The 24,085-nt window shown below is 42.8% G+C and overlaps 2 protein-coding genes across 3 annotated transcripts; both read left to right on the top strand.

Annotated features, from left to right (window-relative positions):
* The first annotated feature begins 6,938 nt into the window (after nt 1-6,938).
* On the top strand, nt 6,939-8,630 carry LOC104983037 (protein FRG2-like-2). The gene is made up of 4 exons (XM_010832534.1): nt 6,939-7,155; nt 7,487-7,567; nt 7,799-7,876; nt 8,161-8,630. The coding sequence occupies exons 1-4, from the start codon at nt 6,939-6,941 to the stop codon at nt 8,628-8,630; spliced, it is 846 nt and encodes a 281-aa protein (XP_010830836.1).
* A 4,894-nt stretch (nt 8,631-13,524) lies between these two features.
* ZNF677 (zinc finger protein 677) lies at nt 13,525-23,624 on the top strand. Of its 2 annotated transcripts, none has more exons than XM_010832533.1 (4): nt 13,525-13,624; nt 16,672-16,739; nt 19,456-19,564; nt 21,381-23,624. In XM_010832533.1, the coding sequence occupies exons 2-4, from the start codon at nt 16,725-16,727 to the stop codon at nt 23,057-23,059; spliced, it is 1,803 nt and encodes a 600-aa protein (XP_010830835.1). In that variant the 5' UTR covers nt 13,525-13,624; nt 16,672-16,724; the 3' UTR covers nt 23,060-23,624. The 2 variants fall into 2 exon arrangements, with proteins under 2 accessions (XP_010830835.1, XP_010830834.1); XM_010832532.1 differs by having other exon boundaries at nt 19,414-19,564.
* The last annotated feature ends 461 nt before the right edge of the window (nt 23,625-24,085 follow it).

The raw sequence follows: 24,085 nt of genomic DNA, 5'->3' as shown, positions 1-24,085 counted from the left end.
GGTTGGATGGCATCACCGACTCAATTGTCATGAGTTTGAGTAAACTCCGGGAGTTGGTGATAGACAGGGAGGCCTGGTGTGCTGCAGTCCATGGGGTCGCAAAGAGTGAGACACGACTGAGTGACTGAACAGAACTGAACTGAACTGATGGTGCTGCCCACAGAGCATTTTAGAGAGAGAGATCAAGGAGAAAAGAATCTAGTGTCTAAAGGTAATAAAAATGAACCAGGTTTGTGCATTGGAAAAACACCCAGCTTGACATGACACTGAACATTGAATAAAGTTTCTCCTCAGAGGAGCTGATGGGTCAATTGTCCTGGTGATGATACTACAAACCAAGCCAGCCTTGGATAAGTAAGAACATCTGAGTCATAAGACACAGATGTTTCTGAGTTCTTTGGTGGTCCAGTGGTTAGGACTCAGCACGTTCATTGCCCCAAGCAGGGGTTCAATGCTTACTTGGAGAACTAAGATCCTGCAAACATTTCCATAGTAAAATCCACTTTCTGGGATGCATGCAGACACCCTGGTTCTTGAAACATCCAAGCTTCCACCTACCTTGTTATTCTTGTCTGAGAAAGTAGTCCTCCGCTCCACAGGTCCCCTCAGTAGCTTCTTCACATTCTGAGCCATAGTGGGTCTCTGGGGCAGTTGGTGAATGTAGTGACTTTTTATCTGCCTCACCTCCTGGGGCTTCTGGGCACTCTTCCTTGGGAGTTGACTATTGGATTTTCTAGTCACAAGAAAAAAAAAATAAAGGTAAACACAGAGACCCTGATGGAAAAGACACTGATGCTGGAAAAGACTGAGGGAAGGAGGAAAAGGGGATGACAGAGGATGAGATGGTTGATGGCATCATCGACTCAATGGACATGAGTTTGAGCACACTCTGGGAGCTGGTAAAGGACAGGGAAGCCTAGCCTGCCGCAGTCCATGGGGTCGCAAAGAGTTGGACACGACTGAGTGACTGAACAACAATGAACATAAAGACAGAAGCCCATCATACCCCCACTTCTGAATGAACGAGGGGCTCAGTGATCACTAAGGCACACCCTCTGTGAGTTGGTCTACTCATGAACTCATGTCCCATTCTGTGAAATGTGTCATCTTTTTCCGTCATTACTTAGTTCCAGAGTGGGACATTGCCTGAGATGAATCCTCTTATTAACAAACAGGGAAATTAGATTTGCAACCTTGAATGCCTGGTTTTGATGACCTGGCTATGATCAGGGCTTCTTCTAATGTTTCTCCCTGAGAATTTCAACATAAACTTGGGCCTGAATTTTGGATTTTTAGCCAGGTACTCCCTCCAACATTTAAGCATCTACCAATATTTATTAAAGCTAAAATGGAGGCAGCCAACAAGTATGGAATTTTTCCCCACATACTTTCAGAAAACTCACAATTTTCACATAACAACTTCTTACTGAGAAAACCTGCCAGTTCTTCTGACAAAGCATTGCAAAGATGTGACATGTAAATTAACGAACACCTGTGAAATTTCAGACATGACCCCAACCCCATAGGTCAACGTTTAATAGAGGCTTTTGCACAAAGCCGCAGGTGAACAAGCAGTCTGAGGGTCCTTGTACAAGCTCACATATATGTGCAAACTCACACCAGGCTGAGGCTGTGCTGTGCTGAGGGACACACAAGTCAAAAGTCTATGGTTGGGGGAGGGTCTTCCTGGTAGCTCAGTGGTGAAAAATTCACCTGCCAAGGCAGGATACACGGGTTCAATCTCTGGTCCTGGACGATCCCACATGCTGTGGAGAAGCAAAGCCTGTGTGCCACAACTATTGTGCCTAAAGCCCTTGTGCCTAAACTAAAGCTATTGTGCCTAAACAACTATTGTGCCTAGAGCCCGAGAGCTGCAACTGTTGAAGCCGGAGTGCCTAGAGCCTGTGCTCTGCCAAAGAGAAGCCCACACACCGCAACTAGAAAGAGTACCCCCACACACAATGCTCACTACACCTACGGAAAAGCCTGTGCAGCATCAAAGACCCAGTATAGTCAATAACTAGATAAATCATTGTTTTAAAGTCTATTGGAGGGAGGAATCGGGATTGACACATATACACTATTGATACTATGTATAAAATAGATAACTAATGAGAACCTACTGTATAACATCAGAGACTCTACTCAAAGCTCTGTGGGGACCTAAATGGGAAGGAAACCCAAGGAAGAGGGGATATATGTATACATGTGCCTGATTCACTTTGCTGTACAGCAGAAACTGACCTATTGTAAAGCAACTATACTCCAGAAAAAAAAAAAAAAACTTGTTTTTAATCTATGCAAGCAGAAATCTACAGCTACATCTGTGCCCTTGGGAATCCCTCCAGGCCCTACCCACATCACTGTCTGACGTCTGACCTACCTCTCCTCTTGGACTTCAGGTCTCTGTGGAGCTCCGTGAGGCTTGTGCACTGGAGGCTGACATTTCTTATCGGGGACACAGCGGGCAGTTGGGTCCTCTCCTGGCAACAGAGGGAACCGTAGCAGAACCTCCACAGAAGCATCAACTACCCATTTCTCTGTCATCAAGTCGAGCTGATGGAGACAAAAGAGAACCAACATACAATCTGAGTTTTGCACCCAGGAAGAAGCCTTGGGATTACAGAAGATGAAAGAGACTCCCAGTTTCCTAAGGTCTTTAATGTAACGCTAGTCTGAGTGTAAACGTTCTTTCCTCCAACCCCATGATGAGTTTTCTCGTTATCTTCAAGGAGCAGGCAGCAGGGGGTGAACGTGGGGTGTTAAGGGAATACTGGGAATCCCCAAGTGAGAACTGAAGAGCCAGAGCTATAGCATGTTGGTTCTCTTTTGTCTCCATTAGATCGAAACTCGATTTTTGATTGAGTTCGATTGACTGAATTATTGGTCATATGATTGAACTCAATCTCCAAGCACCCTTTCCTATGTGCACCCACGTTGTTCATCATTGAATTTCACCCCTGTGCACAGGAAAGCCTACCTTAGCACTGAAAGCAGAGCGGAAGTCCACCTTATTCCTCAACATCTTACTTGCCCGACCTAAAACCTCGAGTACTTACATCTCTTTGTGGGATCCCGATCTCCTGTAAGAATGCTTTACCCTGTTCCATGGAAAGTTTGCTGGGGTCCATCGCTGGGGTTTTACCCCAGAGATTCTCTTTCTCTGTGGAGTAAAGAAAATGAAATTTTATTTTAGACATTGAATTTTAGGCCATTGAATTTTAGACATTCTTAGAACCTCCCACGTACAGGACAGTCAAGTCCCATCCCTCATCTCTGCCTACCATCTCACCTGCTACTTTTTATTCAAAGTATATGTACATATTCTTCTACTAGGAACAGAGTACCAATTAATGAAAAATAAGGTGATACTATTTACAATAGCCAAGACATGGAAACAACCTAAACGCTCATCCACAGATGAATGGATACAGAAGGTGTGGTAAATATGAGTACTGCTGCTGCTGCTGCTAAGTCGCTTCAGTCGTGTCCGACTGTGCGACCCATAGACGGCAGCCCACCAGGCTCCCCCATCCCTGGGATTCTCCAGGCAAGAACACTGGAGTGGGTTGCCATTTCCTTTTCCAGTGCATGAAAGGGAAAAGTGAAAGTGAAGTTGCTCAGTCGTGTCCGACTCCTAGCGACCCCATGGACTGCAGCCTACCAGGCTCCTCCGTCTGTAGGATTTTCCAGGCAAGAGTACTGGAGTGGGGTGCCATTGCCTTCTCCAAATATGAGTATTACTCAGGCATAAAAAAGAATGAAATAATGCCATTTGTAGCAATATGGATGGACCTAGAGGTACTATACAAGTGAAGTAAGTCAGAAAGACAAAGATCTTATGATTTCACTTATACGTGGAATCTAAAATACGACATAAGTGAACTTATCTATGAAACAGACTCACAGACATAGAGAACAGATTGTGGTTGCCAAGGGTGACGAGGGGTGAGGGAGGGATGAAGTGAGAGACTGGGGTTAGCAGATGCAAACTATTATATATAAAATGGATAAACAACAAGGTCCTACTGTATTGTACAGGAAACTATATTCAATATCCTATTACAAATCATAATGGAAAGGAATATGAAAAAAGAATACATATAAATTTATATAAATGAAACATTGTACTGTATACAAGACATTAACCTTCATGTAAAAATTAACACTTCAGAAGTATTTTGTGAATCAGCACTGTGCTAGAAATTCTAGCAAAGAATTAACTAATCCTTACCTCAATGCCTGAAAATGGACCGCTGCAGAGTTTTCCCAATCTCCTAGTTTGCTGAGGACAAACTGAGGCCCCTAAAGAGAAAAGAATTCAATCGTGCTTTTGCTGTCTGTCCAGAGCCACTTAGATATGTGGACACTGGGCAAAACCGCTGGAGACAGAGCAGTTACCTGGATGAAGAGGGAAGAGACCACTTACCAGAATGCCTTCTGCTGGCCTAGGTCTTAGGAACCCCCACCTTGGCCACGCCCTCCCAATATCCCCATCTCCTTTACCTAATCACGTGACAAAGCCCCGCCAACCTAACCTGATTGGATAGAATGTTGTATTGTTTTCACCATTCTTTTACACTCCCACTTTATTTCGAAGTATAAACCTGAAAAAATAGTCTAATTTGGTTTTTGCCATTCCCTAAGACTTTAGAAAGATACATGTATAACTACTTCATTTAAACGATATAGTGAAAGCATTAGTCCCTCAGTGCTCGCGGACTCTTCTGACCCATGGACTGTAGCCAGTGAGGCTCCTCTGTCCATGGGTTTCTCCAGGGGCGAATACTGGAGTGGGTTGCCAATTCCTCCTTCAGGGGATCTTCCCAACCCAGGGATCAAACCCATGTCTCCTGCATTGCAGGTGTATTCTTTACCCTTGAATCTCCTGGGAAGCCCCTCACTCAGGGAACTTCTTTGAAAAGGTGGAATGGGTTGACTAAAAAATTAATAGGATCTAATGGAAATACAAATAGATTGCAGTGGGAAAATATCCTATTCCACAAGCTGTCATAAGAAGTAAATAAAATTTACCATAATGGATTATATTAAGAAAAAGAAAAGACAGTTCTGCCAGGGACAGGAAAGAAAGGGTCAGCACATGGTATATCTGATCATGGGACTGGCATATTTGATGGTCTAGAATAAAGTGTGTTTTCCTCTTCATATTTTCAATGACCAATTTCAAGTACTGAGGAAGCACTTCCCAAACACAAATTAAGTTAGAATAACTCATCTCTGGGACTTCCTAGCAGTCCAGTGGTTAAAACACTGCATTTCCATGGGAGGAAGCCAAAAAATAAAAATATAAAATAAAATTTCTAAAAAGAAAATGTAACTCTGGTTTCCACATAGCTCTTACAGGTTTATGGTCAGGGTCCTAAATTTCAACCAGCTCCAAATATGTTCTGCTAAACACACTGGGATAAAAATATATGAGTAACTCAGTATTTTATATTTTTATTTTTTGGCTTTCTCCCATAGAAGTGCAGAGTCTTAACCACTGGACCTCCTGGCCACACCCTCAGGTAACTCCATCATCCTAATCTAATCACATGGTAACAGAGCCCCGCCCACCTCCCCTGATTGGATGGAATGTTCTAGTGGTTGTTAACCATTCTGTCACACTCCAAATTATATCCAGTGTGTAGAAATGAAGAAATATAATTTGGTCTTTGGCATTCCATATGATCTTAGAAAGATAGACATATGACCGTACAACTTTGCAATTATATACTATGTTTAAAATACTTAAGCCTATGCTGCCAGTGGGAGAGGATCTGCATGAGTTGGGGAGGGGGGTACATGGAAATATTTGAGCTTTCTGCTCATTTTTGCTGTGAGCTAAAAACTGCTATAAAAATAGACCCTATTTAGGAAAAAAAAAAAAAAAACCTCATGCATTAAAAATATTCAGGGTCCTGAATTTAAATCAGCTGCAAACTAATTTTCCTGAGTACACCAGGATAAAGAGAAGTTAATAACTCACAGTTTTTAAAAGCCCTTGCTCAAAGACAACAGGGCTCCATAACTGATAATCCAACACCTCACCCCACACATACATAAATCAGTCTCCGAGTAACCATTATTTAAAAAGTTTGACTTTCATCTAAAAATTGACATTTTAGAAGTATTTTGTGAATCAGGCACGATGCCAAGAAATGCTATTTAACAATTAACTAATCCTCATCTCAACACTCAAATTGGTCCTCAATAGATTTGTCCCACTCAGCAATTTCTCTGAGGGATTCTTTGAGTTCTCAAGGAGAAATCAGAACTAAGCCGTGTCCTTGCCCTCTGTCCTGAGCCGATCAAATACGTGGACACTGCACAAAACCACTGGAGACAGAATGTTCACCAAGATGACTGGAGAAGCAACTGCAGACTAGAAATCCTTCTTCTGCTGGGCTTTATACTGTCTCACGACCCGCTGGCTATGCCCTCCAGATAATCCCATCATCCTAACCTAATCACCGATCCCGTCCCCCAGATTGGATGGAATGTTTTATAGGTGTTTACCATTACTTTATACGTTCCACTTTTTTCTCAAATGAGAAAAAACATCTGAAACAACGTGCTACAATTAGGTTTTGCCAATTTCTATAATATTTTAAACCACAGCTTCCCTGGTGGCACTAGTGGTACAGAACCTGACTGCCAGTGCTGGAGACCTAAGAGCCGAGGGTTCGATCCCTGGGTCGGGAAGATTCCAGGGAGTAGGAAATGGCTGCCGCTGCTGCGGCTAAGTCGGTTCAGTCGTGTCTAACAGTACAACCACAAATAAGGCTCCTAATCTCACGAGAAGACGGCATAACCCAATCAACCAATAGGAACAAGCCACGCCCCCTGAGGTTCTCATAAAAGGCTGGTTCATCCCTCCAGTGGACACGTCTCACTCCGAACCTCTCTGAGAGCAGGCACGTCGTTTGGAGCTCCAGATGGAATCCGGCACAGAAGACCGGCACCCCAACAGCCCTTCCATGGAACAACCCACTGACCAGAACCCATCTCAACAAGACTCCTTTGAAGAAAAGAGCTCTGATGTGGAGGAGAAACTCTCTGAAGGGAAAGGCAAAATAGTCTCTTCCCAACTCCAACAGAACTCCGTGGAAGAAAGGGGCTCAGATGGGGAGGAGAAACGATCCGAAGAAAAAGGCAAGACCTTCTCTTTCCACTTAGACAGCCACGTCCAGAGGCCAGATAGGAACCTGAGCTGTTGGTCTGGGGTGGAAAGGAGGAATGGAATCAGGGACGTCTAATTTGTGGGTATTTTATTTGGAGATTGGTGATAGGAGCCGAACCCTAGTCCTATGAGGGCTCTGAGTACTGTGGCGATGATCCCCAAGAACCGTATTGCTCCAGTTCATATAGGATGCGTCTGCAGGGCCTCAGTTGAGAGATTTGCCCCAAAATACGGGCGAGGGATGGACTAAACACTTCAGTGTCCCCCAAGGTGGGCAGTCATTTAATTCCCCCTTTTTTCCAGGATCAGAGCCCGAGATGGATGAGAAAGATAATTCGAAGGAAAACGAGACCCAAGACAGAAACAGACACACTGCTCCTTCAGGTAAGACTTAATTTTTCTGGAGAAGAGGGACAGGACAGGGGGTACCCCAGTCTCGCTGAGCAGGGAACTAGGTGAGCTTTGGCCGCCAGGCCTTGCCCATCCTGAACTCTAGGATGCGTAGCGGGCAAACCAGCTTTTGTTGCGATCTTGGCTTCTTGTGTGTCGGGGATCAGCTAGGTTGCCAAGGCACGGGTTGCAAGCAGTCACTCAAAACTCTCACCTGATCCACAGATTCAGAACGCGGTTCCAGTTCCGAGAGTTCCAGAAAGCGGAAGATGGATTCCAGGAACCGCACCTGCGATGGAACAGGTAGGATCTTGCTTTTGGGTCTCGAGGTGTGTGAAGAGAAAGCAGGTGACCTGTCCAGTGCGTGGGCACAAAGGGGGTTGTCCAATGGCTGAAGGCATTTAGAAACTCTGGGATCCCTGGAGCATTTGAGCGCCCAAGATGGGTGTAGCATCATCTCGTTCTAGAGCTGAGGGTGTGGCGCAGGAGAGGTGGGGTGTACCTGAAGGCGCGTGGTGAGATCCCTGGGATGGGGGGTCCTTGGGAATTGATGTGGCAGGTCTCTCACCCGCATGCTTTGTCCGTAGGGGCCTCTCCAGATGAACCCAGTGTGACTTCGGAAAACAAGAAACGGAAGGTGCTTGAGTCTGGCCGCAGCAGCTCCAGCGAAAAGACCCGGGCTCCTCGCTCCAGAAGACCCCACCCGAGGCGCCCTGGGCGCAGTCGGCGGCCCAGATCCAGGTCCCCCGAAGACCAGTTGCCTCCACTACGAAAAAGCCTCGTGACCTCCCTGCGCTATATGTCCGAGGCCATTTATCAGAGCATAGTCCACATGCACAAGCAGCCGGGATATTCCCCGCAGTGCTGGCAGCAGCTGGCCCAGCTCCGGGGGCCTCTGTGGGCCGCGGCGCAGACCATATACACCATGGCCAACCAGGCGGCCTGTGCCTTCCCTGCTGAGGGCTGGCTCTCTCCGGCCCCAGCGCAGGGTACCCTGCGGCCAACCAAGGATGGAGTAGAAGGGCCGAGCTCTGAGGCCAGTCCACCTCTTCTCTAGACGTCAGAGCGTCAGAAGAAGCTTGATTTGAGCCAGGGGGACCCAAGCCTACTCAGCAGAGACCACAGCTCTGACAGAGCCAAACCTTGAAACCCCCTAGATTCTCCAAAATGACCAGAAGGGCCGATTGTTCGTCACAAACCCGGGGTGGTGATAGGAAAGGAACTTGAAAAATGGACTCAGAATGTGAAATCTGGGTTTCCTTGAGGATTCAGATTACAGAGTTTAAAATTCATGCTAGACAATGCATGCACTTTGAGTATCTTGGAAAAACCAAGTTGGTGTATTAATAACCACCACCTTTCCCACCTACCTGCCTCTTTCCCCCTGCCCCCCAACCCCACCCCACCCCACCAACTCCCAGGCCCCTTGCCTCTCTGGAGGGCTAAAGCTGAGGTGCATGTACCACACTGGCATTATTTTATAATGAGAGCAAGTATCAGGATGTAATTCACATGTATTTGCACACTTTGAAGTGTAGAACTGAAAACATATTCATATCCTTTTTTTTTTTCCCTGAAAAAGCACTAGATCTTTCCTCATTCACCTCCAGGCCATGGAGGCAGATACTCACAAAGCTTTAATAAGAATCTGTCTTGGGAAATGTTTACAGTTTTCAGTTTGATGAAAGATGGTGATGCCACCATGTGGGATATTTTTGTTTAATTTAGATATTAAACATATTTTTGTTTAATTTAGGTAAAACCTAAGTCAAGATATATGAAAAGGTTTCTTGACCTTTTGTATTTATTCTTATGTACCTACTTTTAGATTTCTCCTGCTTCATAGATTTCAATTCGCCATGGTTTCATAGAGGATATTAAATCTCATATATATATTGTTGTTGGCTTTATATATTATTGTATTTAATTCCGTATAGTTTTGATTTGCACTTTACACTGGGATCGTATAGTCTCAGCATATAAATGTATATAATTTTTATGTAACAAAAATGAAATTAAAGTTTCAGAAATTTATTTTAGCCTTTGTCATCTTATTTCCATATCACTTAGTAACCAAGTAAACAGTAATGTTTTGGGGGAAGGAAATGGCAACCTACTCAAGTACTCTTGCCTGGGAAATCCCATGGACAGAGGAGCCTGAGGACTGCAAGAGTCAGACACAACTTAGCGACTAAACCACCACCATGGTGATGGAAGTTAACTATAAGTATATTGGTAATAAAAAAAACAGTGATAACACAGAGACACGCACAGACATTCACAAAGCTCAAATATATCCACATTGTTAGGCAACAGAGCTCTAGAACTTTCTTCACCTTGAAAAATTGAAACTCTGTACCCATTAAATTACTCTCTGGGTCTCCCTCCCCTCAGTCCCCAGTAACTACCATCCTACTATTTCTGTAACTATGAATTTGACTACTCTAGATATTTCGGTAAGTGAAATCATATGATACTTGTGTTATTGTGACTGGCATAGTTTGCTCAGCATAATGTCCTCAAGGTGCATCCATTCTGTAGCATGTGACAAGATTTCCTTTCTTTCCAAGGCTGAATACTATCCATTTGTATGTTTCTGTCACTCAGCATAATGCCTTTGGTATTCAGTCATGTTTTTACACAGAGTAAGAGTTTATTATTTTTCATTGCTGACTGCCATTCAGTTTTACAGATTGACTAGTGGTTGTTATCCACCATTTGTCGGACATTTGGGTTCCTTCCAGTTTCGGGGTGTGCGTGTGCGATAAGTTGCTTCAGCCGAGTCCAACTCTTTCTGACCCCGTGGTCTGTAGCCTGCCAGGCTCCTCTGTCCATGGGATTCTCCAGGCAAGAACCCTGGAATGGTTTGCCCTGCTCTCTTCCAGGGGATCTCCCTAACCCAGGAATCAAACCCGCATCTCTTGCATCTCCTGCATTGACAAGCAGGTTCTTTACCACCAGGGAAGCCCTCTGTTTTAGAGACAACGTAATTCTATAAACATGCCATGTAGATCTGTTTTTGGTGATGTAAAATTTTTTATTTTCATGGGTAATATTTGAGATATTCTGCAAACTGTACCATTTATAGCACTCATTCTTTAGATTAAAATTTTAGATTCCATCTGAAATGAGGTCACAGTTTCACAAGCCATGGAGTGTTCACAAAACTTTTGAGCATTACCAATATACCATGAAACCCAAAATTTTCATGAAAGTTGCATCAGTAAACATCTGTCAAAACAGGAGAACAGAGATGCTACTGAATTAGTCCCATGTGAACAAATGGATGCTTTATCTGTTCCCTCTCCTGATGTGATGATCCTAGAAGAGACAGACTCCATTCATAAATTTTAGGAAAATTTATTCTGCTTCCAAGCATTTACCCAGATAGCCTAGGTTAACTGTAGAGTTGTCAGAATGGCTCTGGGGTAGTGTGGAGGGCAGCTGTGAAATTTCATCTTATCACTGTCACCCTGATCTAGATCAGGCTCTTGGAGTCAGTCACCCTACAATAAACTGATTCATTGATTACCTAAAGATCCTTGCCTCCCTGCTTTGGTTTCAAGATGCCTTCTTGTTTCATTGGGCTTTTCATTCCCTCTGACATCCAATATAATGCATTCACATGAGATCTAATCATGGGTGTCCATGGGAATTGACCTGGCAGGTCTCATCCACAAGACCGGAAGAGAAATTTATTTCCTATTTACTTTGCATTTTCATTTGATCACATATGTATCTGATACACAACTATAACTTGATCTTTGTCTTTCCCAAGCATTTTTAGAAATTCTAACACATACATACTTTTAACTCTAAATATTATCTTCTGTGAGTGCAAAATGTTTATATACATGTCTTTATGCTATCTAATTTTGTATCATGACTTTTCTCCCAATTGTTTTCAAGAAGATTTTCTTCTTACATATGTACCTCTAGTTCATTGAGCTTCACCACTGTGTAATATTCCAATTCTCTCATAACCTGGTTGGTTTTTCTGGGGTCCAAGCTCCTATTCCAAAATTTTGTATGGATCCCCCACTCAAAGTTGCCTTTTTAACATAATAACAAAAGCACGTCTGTCATTCAGGAAACTCCAATCTTGTTTTTTATTTTTAATTGAAGGGTAATTGATTTACAATATTGTATCAGTTTCTGCTGTAGAGCACAGTGTTCAGTTAGTGGAAATTCCAAAGGTTTTTGGAGTTTTCCACCAGAGCCTTGGACAAAGGAGATATGTTTATTCTCAACTGATAAATCATTCAGAAATATGCCAAAGTGCATAAGAAAAGTTAATAAGCAGCAAAACTACAGTGAAGATAACATTAATAGTTGATATTTGGGAAGTGGAAATTTCTATCGAAATGGTCTTATTCTTCAAATCCACTAGCCTGATACAAGTCAAAGAAAAAAAAATTTATACTGCACATATATATATATGGTTGAATTCCTTCCTAAAGCTTCTTTCTCAAGTGCCTGACTGTAGCCTACTCCTTGCACACAATCTCCAAAGGCGTCCCTTGGACAATGACATATTTAGGGTTGAAATTTTTCCTCACTTAGTTTCTGATGCCTCCAAATGAATGGGAAACAGAAGTTTAAATTATACTCTGGAGGGTAAGTGAAGTGAAAGTCGTTCAGTTGTGTTCGACTCTTTTCGACCCCATGGGCTATACAGTCCATGGAATTCTCCAGGCCAGAATACTGGAGTGGGTAGCCTTTCCCTTCTCCAGGGGATCTTCCCAACCCAGGGATGGAACCCAGGTCTCCTACATTGCAGGTGGATTCTTTACCAGCTGAGCCACAAGGGAAGCCCAGGAGGGAAGTGAGTATAAAATTGCACATTTCCCACATGCACAATTCTGCATTTCCTGTCACACTACCAGTGTCCATCACCTGCTCTAAAACTCAAGCTTTTGGTTAAGTAAATAAAAAGCTGTGGGACTTCCTTGGTGGGCCAATGGTTAAGAATCTGCCTTCCAATGCAGGGGACAAGGGTTCAATCCCTGATCAGGGAGGATTCCACATGCCACAGGGCAGCTAAGCCCCTGCACCACCACTACTAAGGCCAGAAAGGTCTAGATTTCAGGCTTGGCAACAACAGAAGCCACTGCAAGGAGAAGCCCACACAAGGAAACTACAGAAAAGCCTAAGGAGCAAGGAAGACCTAGCACAGTCAAAAATAAATAAATTTAAAATAAATAATCCTGGTGGCTCAGAGGGTAAAGAGTCTGCCTGCAATGCAGGGCACCCTGGTTCGATCCCCGGGTCCGGAAGATCCCCTGGAGAAGGAAATGGCAACCCACTCCAGTATCCTTGCCTGGAGAACCCCCATGGACAGGGGAACCTGGCCGGCTACAGTCCTTGGGATCGCAAAGTCGGAGACGACTGAGCAACTTCACTTTCACTTTCAAAAACGTGTAACTGCCTGAGGTCTCAAGTTCCGGGATCCAACCCCGCCCACAGCGCCAAGCCCCGCCCTAGGTCCAGGGCTCCTGCATCCTCGCTGCTCAGAGGATCCAGTTTCTTCATCTGCTGGCTCTTTCCACGTAAGTGGGTGCGGGGGTGGGGGAGAGTGAAAGTGTTAGTCGCTCAGTAGTGTCCGACTCTGCGACCCCATGGACTGCAGCCCACCACGTTTTTCTGTCCATGTTTCTCAACTTTCAGCTTCTAATAGAAGTGGACTGTGCATCTCTAATTCTGCACTGAGGCCTGGCTTCAAAGGACAGCATACAAGTGCGGAGGATCCAAAGTACAGAAATCTGTCCAGAGGGAAGAGGAGCAACCAGAAACTCCCAGGGGCCAGTCCGAGGACCAGATCAAGGACCACAGGCGGAGGACCCTCCATCCACCCGAAAGCCACAGCCCCGCCCCGCGGCGGCCCAGGCCCCGCCCCGCCCCAGTGAGCACGCGCAGTTCCCTGAAGAGCCGGAAGTGATTTCCGCGTAACAACGGGTACACTCGGAAGAGAAAGTCTTGGTTTCGTTGGTGACCGGGCTATGCGTTCTTCGGGCATCGCGGCCCCCGACCGGGGTTTCGGAGCGGCTCCCAGTAAGTTAAAACCCCTGAACGCGGCCGTCGCTCTCGCTCTGAGTCCTCTCATTTCGCCTGTTGCGGCGTCACCTGAAAACTTTTTCGGTCACGGCAGTCTGGGCCCGGTTCCTGTTAAAATCGCTCTAAGGCAGACACCGGCCCCAACTTTCTGTCTTCGGTCCGTATAGACGCTGACCTCCTGCAGCGCTGTTTTCCTGCTCTGACTCCCTTTCTAACTTCTATCCGACTCCCGGCTCCCCTGCCCGACCTCACCCTCCTCGGCCCGATTTCGTTCTGACAAGTCCTCAGTCCTGGAGGATGGATCATCCTTGACCTCCCTCTAAGGAGAGCGGGAAGGGAATACTGAGGCAGAAGTTTCTGCAACTAGTGAGGCATCAGAAATACTGTGCAGGAAGAACGTCAGGTATTGCAACAGGGCGAGGCCAGTCTGTGGGAGGAGGAATAGAAAGAGAAGGAAACAAAATGATGCACAGGAAAGAGAGAAAGAAACGCAGAAATGGGCAAAGGAGAAGAGAAACAGAAGGATCCAGAGATATATACCGAGGAAAAAAAGCACATAGTGGTAGAGAAAGCAGGGGTACCCAAACCTAGGTGAGTATTGAGTAGATTGGGTATGGACTGTTAAGTTCTGAAGTAGTGAATTTGTGGCTGTACAACCTAATTTTTATAAAATTTGTTGACTTGTCTAAATTATGCAGAAGAGATGAGAGTTGCAAAACCAGGTGTTGGAATCAGATAATAATTCTATTTGCAGTCCGTATTCAACCAGAAGGCTTACCTCAGTCACTTCTAGGTCCTCCTCCGAGAAATGGAACACAAATTTCTTTCACCACATGGTGCTTTTGTTTAAATGACTATTTTAAAAATTAACTTACTTATTTTTGTTTTTGGCTGTGCTGGGTCTTCCTTGGTTGCAAGGGCTTTCTCTAGTTTTGGCAAGCAGGGGCTACTCTTACTCATGGTGCACTGGACTTCTCATTGCAGTGGCTTTTCTTGTTGCAGAGCACAGGCTTCAGAGCTTGTGGGCTTCAGAAGTTGCAGCACATGGTCTCAGTAGTTGTGCACACCAGCTTAGGTGCCCTGAGACATGTGGGATCCTCCTGGACCATAGATTAAACCCATATCCCCAGCACTGGCAGGCAGACTCCCAAACACTAGACCACCAAGGAAGCTGCTAAAATGGCCATTGTTAATGGTACTGCTTTCCTCTCCTTTAAATTTACAGATTATTTTCCCTCTTAATTTGATTGTTCACATTATGAGGTTTATGTGCTTTATATCCTAACTTGGAGCTCTTCTGTGATGTCTGGTAAATAACTTTACAGTATTTCACTAGGCCTGTGGTTATGAATGTTGATAATCTTTTAAAACTCAAAACCTAGATTCACCAGTTACTTTGGTATTTAACAACTTTATTCTTCCCTTAAAAGATCTGCTAAGTTAGTGAGCTCTGAGCTGAAGTCTCCAGCTAAGAATTGAATAGATGTTCCTCGCTCATCCCCTTCATCCTTTTTCTGCAGATGTTGAAGGATGGGCTGGATTGATGTGGCTTGCATTTTTTGTTCTGTTTTTTTCTACAGTAGAGGAATAAAATGTTTGTCTTTCATTAAACCCTGAAAAAGAAGCCTCTCTAGCTTAGAAATAAATAGGTAATCTGCAAATAGGATAAACTCTTTCTACTTAAACCTATAAAAGTGTAAGGCTACCACTTACACTCAGTTCTGCTCACTCAACTCAGACTTCTTCAAAGTAACTTGGTAAATCCCTTCCCCTGTGAGACACATGCACCACCTGTAACATGGAGAAGTAAAGTAGACCCGGTTTTCTGAGTCTGAGCAAATGAAGTCCTCTGAGAGAAATAATTTACGAAGTTGGTCTTGTTTTTGCATCTGGTGGTTTTCTGGGATGAGTGGCCAGTTACAATGAGAATTTGAAAAGTGCTGCAGTCCTCCAACAATTATGAAAAACTTAAGGGCAGAGGGCATAGGCCCAGAGATAAAGACATAACTTTTCTCTTAGCTTGTGTCTATCTCTGTATCATAACATGAAGTCTTTTTCTTAAGACTTATTGTGATCATTTCATAATGTTTGAAAATGTCAAATCACTCTGTAGTATTCTCAAAACTAACATAGTATTGTACATCAATTATATTTCAACAAAATAGAAAAAAAAAGTTAAAGTGACTGTGTTGTTCTTCTTCAGTTGCTCAGTCATGTCTGACTCTTTGTGACTCCAAGGACGGTAGCCCAGCAGGCTCCTCTGTCCATGGGATTCTCCAGGCAAGAATGCTGGACTGGGATGCCATTTCCTTCTCCAGAGGATCTTCTTGACCCTGGGATGGAACCCACTTCTCCTGCATTGGCAGGCAGATTCTTTACCACTGAGCCATCAGGGAAGCCCTAGTGTGGCTTTAGAATAATTGTTGAATTATAGTCTTCACGTAAACATTGGAGCACAGTAACTAAGTGCAAAAAACAGTATTTATTGGTTTATGACATTTGTCGTAAAAAAATATAAAGTATATTTTACTGAAGGCAGAGATTATGAACAAAAAATTAAGCAGGCGAGAATACTGCAGTGGGTTGCCATGCCCTCCTCCAGGGGATCTTCCTGACCCAGGGATCGAACCTGGGTCTCCTGTATTGCAGGCAGATTCTTTACTGTCTGAGTCACCAAGGAAGCCCAGATTGTTGGATGGATAAGCATCTTATCCTTCATCAGGCAGTCCTTGGATGCTGGCTGCCCAGGAAGGAGCCAGGAACCAGGAGGAGACAGTTTCCTTTGGCTGAATGTCATATGGACAAAGGACGGTGCAGTTGCAGCAGAGTGAGGGTTCCAGCAGGAGAAGGGGTTGAAAAAAGGGGTGAAAACTCACATATTGGTCTCCTGATAGGAGTTCATTGTCTCCGATCCCTCCAGTCACTGGGGACCTTCTTTACCCCAGAGGAAGTTTTTTTGTGTGTGGATACTTGTGGCAGGGGAGGGAGGTTTGTTGATTCTAAACATTAAAAGATGTGTTGTTTTTTTTTTTTTTGTCACACAGAATAATCTTACCTGAGAAAGAAGCTCAGAGGAAGAGGAAAGAAAGGAGAAGGGATGGCCCTTTCCCAGGTAAAAGTCATATTCTTTGTTGATGTTAACTCTTTCCTAAAATGACATGAATTGGACTTGTTAAACTTCTCTATGAAGTTTCCTGCCTAAAATATTTAATCACACACAGGGCCTTCCCTGAATCTCCTCTCATCTCCCTGCAGATTTCCTCCTCAGTGTGACTTAGTGACCTTGCATTTGGGAAGAGGGTCCTTTTAGGTGATCCTCCTGTGAAAGGTTTTGTACTCAGACGTGGATTGGAAGTAGGAGTAGGCTCTGTGGTGTCAGTGAGGTAGGCCACTGAGGATTGTTCAGAGAACCCTTCTGCAAGCCCTTTCAGCTCCATGTAAACCAGGGTCAAAGAGACTACATATGATAAGTGATGTTCCAATGCTCACAATACCTGAAGTCTGAAAGGAAGACTTATATGGGGAAACGCGCTTTTGAAGGCATTTGAAGTTGAGTGAATCATTGTGTTTCTGACTCTAAAATATCAGTACTTTAAAATGGGAAGTTCCAAAATGGAAACAGGATGTAGAAGAGGGTGTTTTAGTACATGTGCTGTGCTAAGTTGCTTCAGTTGTGTCCGACTCTTTGCGACCCCATGGACTGTAGCTGCCAGGCTCCTCTGTCCATGTCCTCCAGGCAAAAATACCAGAGTGGGTTGCCATTTCCTTCTCCAGGGGATCTTCCCAATCCAGGGATTGAACCCGAGTCTCTTATGTCTCCTGCATTGGCAGGTGGATTGTTTGCCACTAGTGCCACCTGGGAAGTCTTGTTTTAGTACATAATTAGTTGTAAAAAATGGAATTAACTTAATTGCCTGACAGGAAAAGCTCTATATATAATTCATACCACATTCATGGCTGAAAGACCCAGGTATTCCGATGGGGGCTCTCATGTAGCAGGTGTTTTCGATTAAAATGGTTATAATTCAGCCAAGACATAGGAGCAGAACTTTGTGCCATCAGAAAGCCTGGAGCCATGATCTGATTCTACCATTATAGTTGTTCAGTGTTGTATATTGCTAAAAAAAGAATGCTAACCATCGTCTGAGCCTTCAGCAAGTTACAGTCATAACATCAGGGATCACAGATCATCATAACAAATAGTGTTATTTTTTTTTGTATTAAACATCTCATGTATATACACTTGTGATTCAACTCCACATAGTGATGCAGATTAGAGGCTTAAGTAAAATATCCCTTTCTCTGTCACGTCTTCCAGCATCACTTAATGTCTCCATCAGGAACAACTCTTTGTTCTCAACCCAAATCTTAATAAAAATGCATCTTATATTGTAATGTGATTTTAGAAAATATTTTTTGGTAAATGTTTTCTTATGATATTTATTCTGCAAGTTTAAATTTTCACAAGCCATACATGTTGGAGTTATTTTCACTTTAGTAAACATAGAGGTGATTTTCCTTTTTACATCCTCATTGGATCATTCTCTTCATGAAGACACAAGGGTTTCACATTTGTGACTGTTATAAAAGATTTCACAGTGGCTGCTTTTGAGCAGGCCAGCTTCAGTACAGATGCCTAAGGATTTCTCCAGATTGAGCAGCTTAAGCATGTTATTGTTGTTGTAGTTGTTTAGTCACTAAGTTGTGTTCAACTCTTTTGCGGTTCTGTGGACTGTAGCCTGCCAGGCTTCTCTGTCCATGGGATTCTCCAGGCGAGAATACTGGAGCAGGTTGCCGTTTCTTTCACCAGAGCTTAAGCATGATTACTGCATTAATGATGGTGTTTGTAAAGAAGAACAGAATTTGCAAGTTCTAAGTAAAGATTTTAAATCAACCATCTTAAACATCCTTAGAGAGCTACGGGAAGCCATGGACAAAGAACTAAAGGAAAGTGGGAGAACTGTGTTTAAACGAATAAAAAATATTAAAGGGTCTTCCTTGGTGGTCCAGTGGTTAAGACTCTGCAGTTCCCTGTAGGGGGCACAGGTTCAATCTCTGGTTGGGGAACTAAAATTTAAGATCCCACATACCACAAGGTGCAGCCAAAAAAAAAAAAAAAAAAGGTTAAAAATAGGTATTTGCACATATACTTGTACATGAAAGTTCCAGCAGAACTGTTAAAATTAGGAAAGAAGTGGTAACAAACTAAATGGCCATCAGGATGAGTGGATATATAAAATGTGTTGTAGTCATAGAATTCAATTATTCAGCCCTGAAAAAGGAATACTTTAGGAATGTAGTACTGATGCCATATCATGGATAAATTGAAAAAACCATTGTAAGTGGAAGAAGCCACACAGAAAAGCTCACATTTCGTACCATTGCATTTATATGAAAATATCACAAGTAGGTAAATGCATAATGACAGTAAGCATTATGGTATACAGGAATGGGGGGCAAAGAGGAACGGGAAGAGATTGTTAAATGGGTAAATTTCCTTTAACGATGATAAGATGTTTTTGAACTAGATAGGCAAGTGTTTGTTCAACATTGTGAGGGTACTAAATGCCACTCACTGAATGGTACCTTACAATATCTACCTTTATGTTACACGAATTTCACCTCAGTTTAAAAAAATTTGAGAAAAGTAACTTGCTCAAAATTGTCTTACAGATCGGTCAGGACATTCGCTCCAGCCAAGTCAATCCTTACACGTTTGTTTCTGTAATTTTGTCAGAGTCGGAGCTTGCTCCTTGTCCACTTGGCAAAATGTGCTTTCCTTTCAGGGACTATTTACATTCAAGGATGTGGCCATTGAATTTTCTCAGGAGGAGTGGGAATGCCTGGCCTCTTCTCAGAGGGCCCTCTACAGGGATGTGATGCTGGAGACCTACAGGAACCTGGTCTCCCTGGGTGATGATAACTTCTCTCCGGAAGGTGGTAACTAGTTCTATGTATCTTTTGAGTTTTCCCTTCTGAGTCTCAAACTTGGAATCCCCTGGCATGCTTGTTAAAGTTTCAAATCCCTGTTCTTAAGAGAGTGATTGAAGCTGTTTGGATTCAGAATGAAAAGGCTTCATGACATGGCTTATCACTCTATAACTTCTCATTTTGTTAGAAGTTGGGCATTCGTGCTTAATCAATGGTGGTTGCAGAATATTAGTAGTCAGAAAGCATTACAGCACATTTTTTTAAAACATCTCATTCTGTGCTTCCACCTTTGTGTTTTTGATTCAGTAGTTCTTAAAAGTTAATTAGATAATTTGCACGCCGTGCTGTGGTGTGCTTAGTGGCTCAGTTGTGTCTGACTCTTTGCGACCCCATGGGATTTTCCAGGCAAGAATACTGAAGTGGGTTGCTATCCCCTCCAGGGGATCTCCCCAACCCAGGGATCAAATCCAGGTCTCCCACATTGCAGGCAGATTCTTTACCATCTGAGCCACCAGGGAAGCCCATGAATACCAGAGTGGGTAGCCTATCCGTTCTGCAGTGGATTTTCCTGAGTCTACTTAATCTAAAACTTCAGGAGGCAGTCAGTTGACTAATTTTTATGATACATTTCTAGACCCATCTATAATTTTCTTTCTTAGCTGAACAAAAAGCTGGGCATGTGTTCTGTAATAGCCTAGCATGTCGTGTCCCATTTTACTTTATGAATTGAAATCTCTTATAAGCTGAATGTTATCTTCATCTTAGAGCAAGGGAAAGAGCCCTGGACTTTGGAAGGCAAAGTGAAAATCGGGGAAAATCAGACAAGTATGAATAGATTGAGATGGAAATACAGATAGGAGCTCAAGTGGGCACAGAGTAAACTGCTCCATTAAATATTGCTTGGGAAATTCTCCTTAAGTGGGAATTATCTGTAGAAAAATAACAGTTTGTTTCTTAGCGGATCTCAAAGGAGATCCATCCCATACACTCAAACTTGTCACTCTCTTGTTCAAATATATAAAAGTTTAAACTCCATTCCACCATGATGCTGTGGCTCATTCAGAGCTGAGGAAGGGCTTTGTTGTGGCCTACAATATTATATTTTCTATTTTATAAAGGGACACCGCTGACCATTTTGATGCTTTAGTTTGAGAGGGACTGAGATGGCTCTCTCAAGAGTCATCTTTCCCCTTGATCTCTCTTGGTTTTCAATTAATACATATCAAGTTCTCTGTTGTCCTGACTCTAGGACTGTTTCATTTGTTCCCTTTCACATTTTATATCCTTGAGAGAACTTCTCAGAAGATAGACAAACTTCAGTAATTCTCAAAATATATTTCACTTTTCCTATAATATATTCCTTCTGGAATATATATTCTTTCTTCTATTTTTATGGAAGAATCCTTTAGAATGCCAGAAACTGTTATTTGGCATAATTGTGGTTATTTATTAACTTAACCTGCTAGATTTATCATGGGTTGCATGCATGCATGCCTGCTAAGCTGCATCAGTTGTGTCTGACTCTTTGCAACTCTGTGAACTGTAGCCCACCAGGCTCCTCTGCCCATGGGGTTCTCTAGGCACGCATACTGGAGTGAGTTGCCAAGCCCTCCTCCAGGGGATCTTCCTGACCCAGTAATCAAACCCACATCACTTATGTCTCCTGCATTGGCATGTGGGTTCTTTACCACTAGCACCACCTGGGAAACCCATTGTGATATATAGACTTTTTAAAATATTTTTTTTTCTTATATCATATTGCCACATGCTATTAAACACATTTTTTTGTATAATTATGTAATTCAATATATTTATTTTCCAGATTATCTTATAGGAATCCTTTCTGCTGGATTTGCAATTAACAAATTATCACCAAGAGAGAACATTAATTTAGTAGAATTATATGGAAATGAAAACCATGGCATCAAGGATTTTGACCTCAAGGAAGTCTGTGAAAATATGCAGAAGAATGAGAGTGAGTGGGGATATGATGCAAGAAATGACAAAAAAGTGCTTTTGACCCATAACAAAAATCTCAGTCAGAGAGAAGATCAGGATAATAAATCCTTAATTAATTTTCCTCAGAGTGTTTCTGTAAGAAGTAATACATATGAATATTTCATGCATGACAAGCCATTCATAAGAAGTTGGTTAACAGTGAAAAATAACATGAGCATTGCTGGAAGCAAAGATATGAAGTATTTGGATAATAGAACTGGAGCAAGGCTGCAGGCGCAGGTGGCTGAACTGCAGAGATTTCCAACTGAGGAGAAAATGTATAGAGGCCCTCAAGTTGAGAAGTCAGTTAACAATGGTTCCTCAGTTTCCCCACTTCATAGAATTCCTCCTACTGTGGAACCTACTGTGTTACCCACACAACACAGGAGAACACACACTGAAGAAAAATCTTACAACTGTAATGACTGTGGGAAGGCTTTTAGCAAAAGCTCAAACCTCAGAAATCACAAGAGAATCCATTCTGGACAGAAACCTTACAAATGTAATGTGTGTGGCAAAGCCTTTAACCAGGGTTCTAATCTCACTACACATCAGAGAGTGCACACAGGAGAGAAACCATATAAATGTGATGTCTGTGGCAAGGTCTTTAGTAGAAACTCACACCTTGAAAATCATCAGAGGATGCACACTGGAGAGAAACCTTACAAATGTAGTGAATGTGGTAAGGCCTTTATCCAGCATTCACTCCTTTGGAGTCATGAGAAAATGCACAGTGGTGAGAAACCTTACAAATGTAATGAATGTGGCAAAGCATTTGCCGAGCGGTCAAGCCTTAACAAACACAAGAAAATCCATACTGGAGAGAAACCGTACAAGTGTACTGTGTGTGGCAAAGCCTTTACCATGAGATCAAATCTTACTCAGCACGAGACAATCCATACTGGAGAGAAACCTTACAAATGTAGTGAGTGTGGCAGAGCTTTTACCCAATTTTCACGCCTTACTCGACATCAGAAAATGCACACTGGAGAGAAACCACACAAGTGTAATGTGTGTGGTAAGGCCTTTATTGAACTTTCACAACTTTGGGGTCATGAGAGAATTCATACTGGAGAGAAACCACACAAATGTAATGTGTGTGGCAAAAGGTTTACCCAGCGTTCAAGCCTTATGGCACATCAGAGAATTCATACAGGAGAAAAATCTTACAAATGTACAGACTGTGATAAGGCCTTTATCCAACGTTCCCAACTTTGGGGTCATGAGAGAACTCACACTGGAGAGAAACCTTACAAATGTAATGAGTGTGGCAAAGCTTTCACAATGCGTTCATACCTTACTCAACATAAAACCATCCATACTGGAGAGAAACCTTACAAATGTCATGAATGTGGCAAAGCTTATACCCAATTTGCAAGCCTTACTAGGCATCAGAAAAGGCATACTGAAAACAGACTTCAATCCAACACATGCGGCAGTGCTTTTATTCAGAACTTGAGCTTTGGGGATCATCCAACAGTTCATAGTAGAAAGAAACCTTAAAATGTAATGCCTGACACAAAACTTGTGCAAGTATTCAAGCCCTACTCAGGTTGAGAGACTCCATCATGGAGGAGGAGACTTACAGATGGCCAAAAGGTACATGATACGATGCACAGCGTCACTAATCATCGGGGAAATTCAAGTCAAAACCACAATGAGATACCACCTCACACCTGTCAGAATGGGCTGGCATCAAAAAGACAAGTCACAGTGTTGGTGAAGATGAGAAGAGGGAACCCTCAAGCACTTCTGGTAGGATTGTAAATTGGTAGCTACTATGGCAAACTATGGCCACTCCTCAAAAAATTAAAAATAGAGCTGCCATATAATCTGGCAAGTGCACATCTGGGCATTTACCTAGAGAAAACAAAAATGCTTATTCAAAAAATATATGAACTTCATTGTTCATTGTACCATTATTTATAATAGCCAAGGGACTTACCTGGTAGTCTAGTGGCTTAGAATCCGCAATTCCATTGCAGGAGGTGTGCGTTCAATTCCTGGTCAGGGAGGTAATCCCACATGCCTTGAGGCCAAAAGAACAAAACATAAAACAGAAAGAATATTGTAACAGATTCAATAAAGACTTTAAAAATGTTCCACATAAAAAAAAAATTTTTTTTTAAGTAGCCAAGGTAAGAAACCTACCAAAAGTCCACCAATAGATGAATCAATAAAGAAAACAGATAAAGGGAAAAATATATATATATACATATACACACACATCCACATATATACACACATATAGTAGAATATTAGTTGTGAAGAAAAACCAAAATCTTGCCATTTCCAGTAACATACACAATTCTACAGGGTATTTGGGTGCAATAAGTCAGAGAATGACACAGCACGTGATTTCACTTATATGTGGAATTTAGAAAACAAAAGGAAAATAGTCTCATACATAGAACAAATAACGGTTGCCAGAAGGGCAGGTGTGTGTGAAGTGAAAGAAAGTGAAAAAGTGAAAGTAAAAGTCTCTCAGTCACGTCCGACTTTGCAACTCCATGGACTGTAGCACACCAG

This window comes from Bison bison, unplaced genomic scaffold (assembly GCF_000754665.1).
Source record: "Bison bison bison isolate TAMUID 2011002044 unplaced genomic scaffold, Bison_UMD1.0 scf7180017861063, whole genome shotgun sequence".
NCBI classification, from domain to species: domain Eukaryota; kingdom Metazoa; phylum Chordata; class Mammalia; order Artiodactyla; family Bovidae; genus Bison; species Bison bison.
The sequence above is the reverse complement of the archived record's forward strand: the minus strand, read 5'-3'. Positions and strand labels throughout refer to the sequence as shown.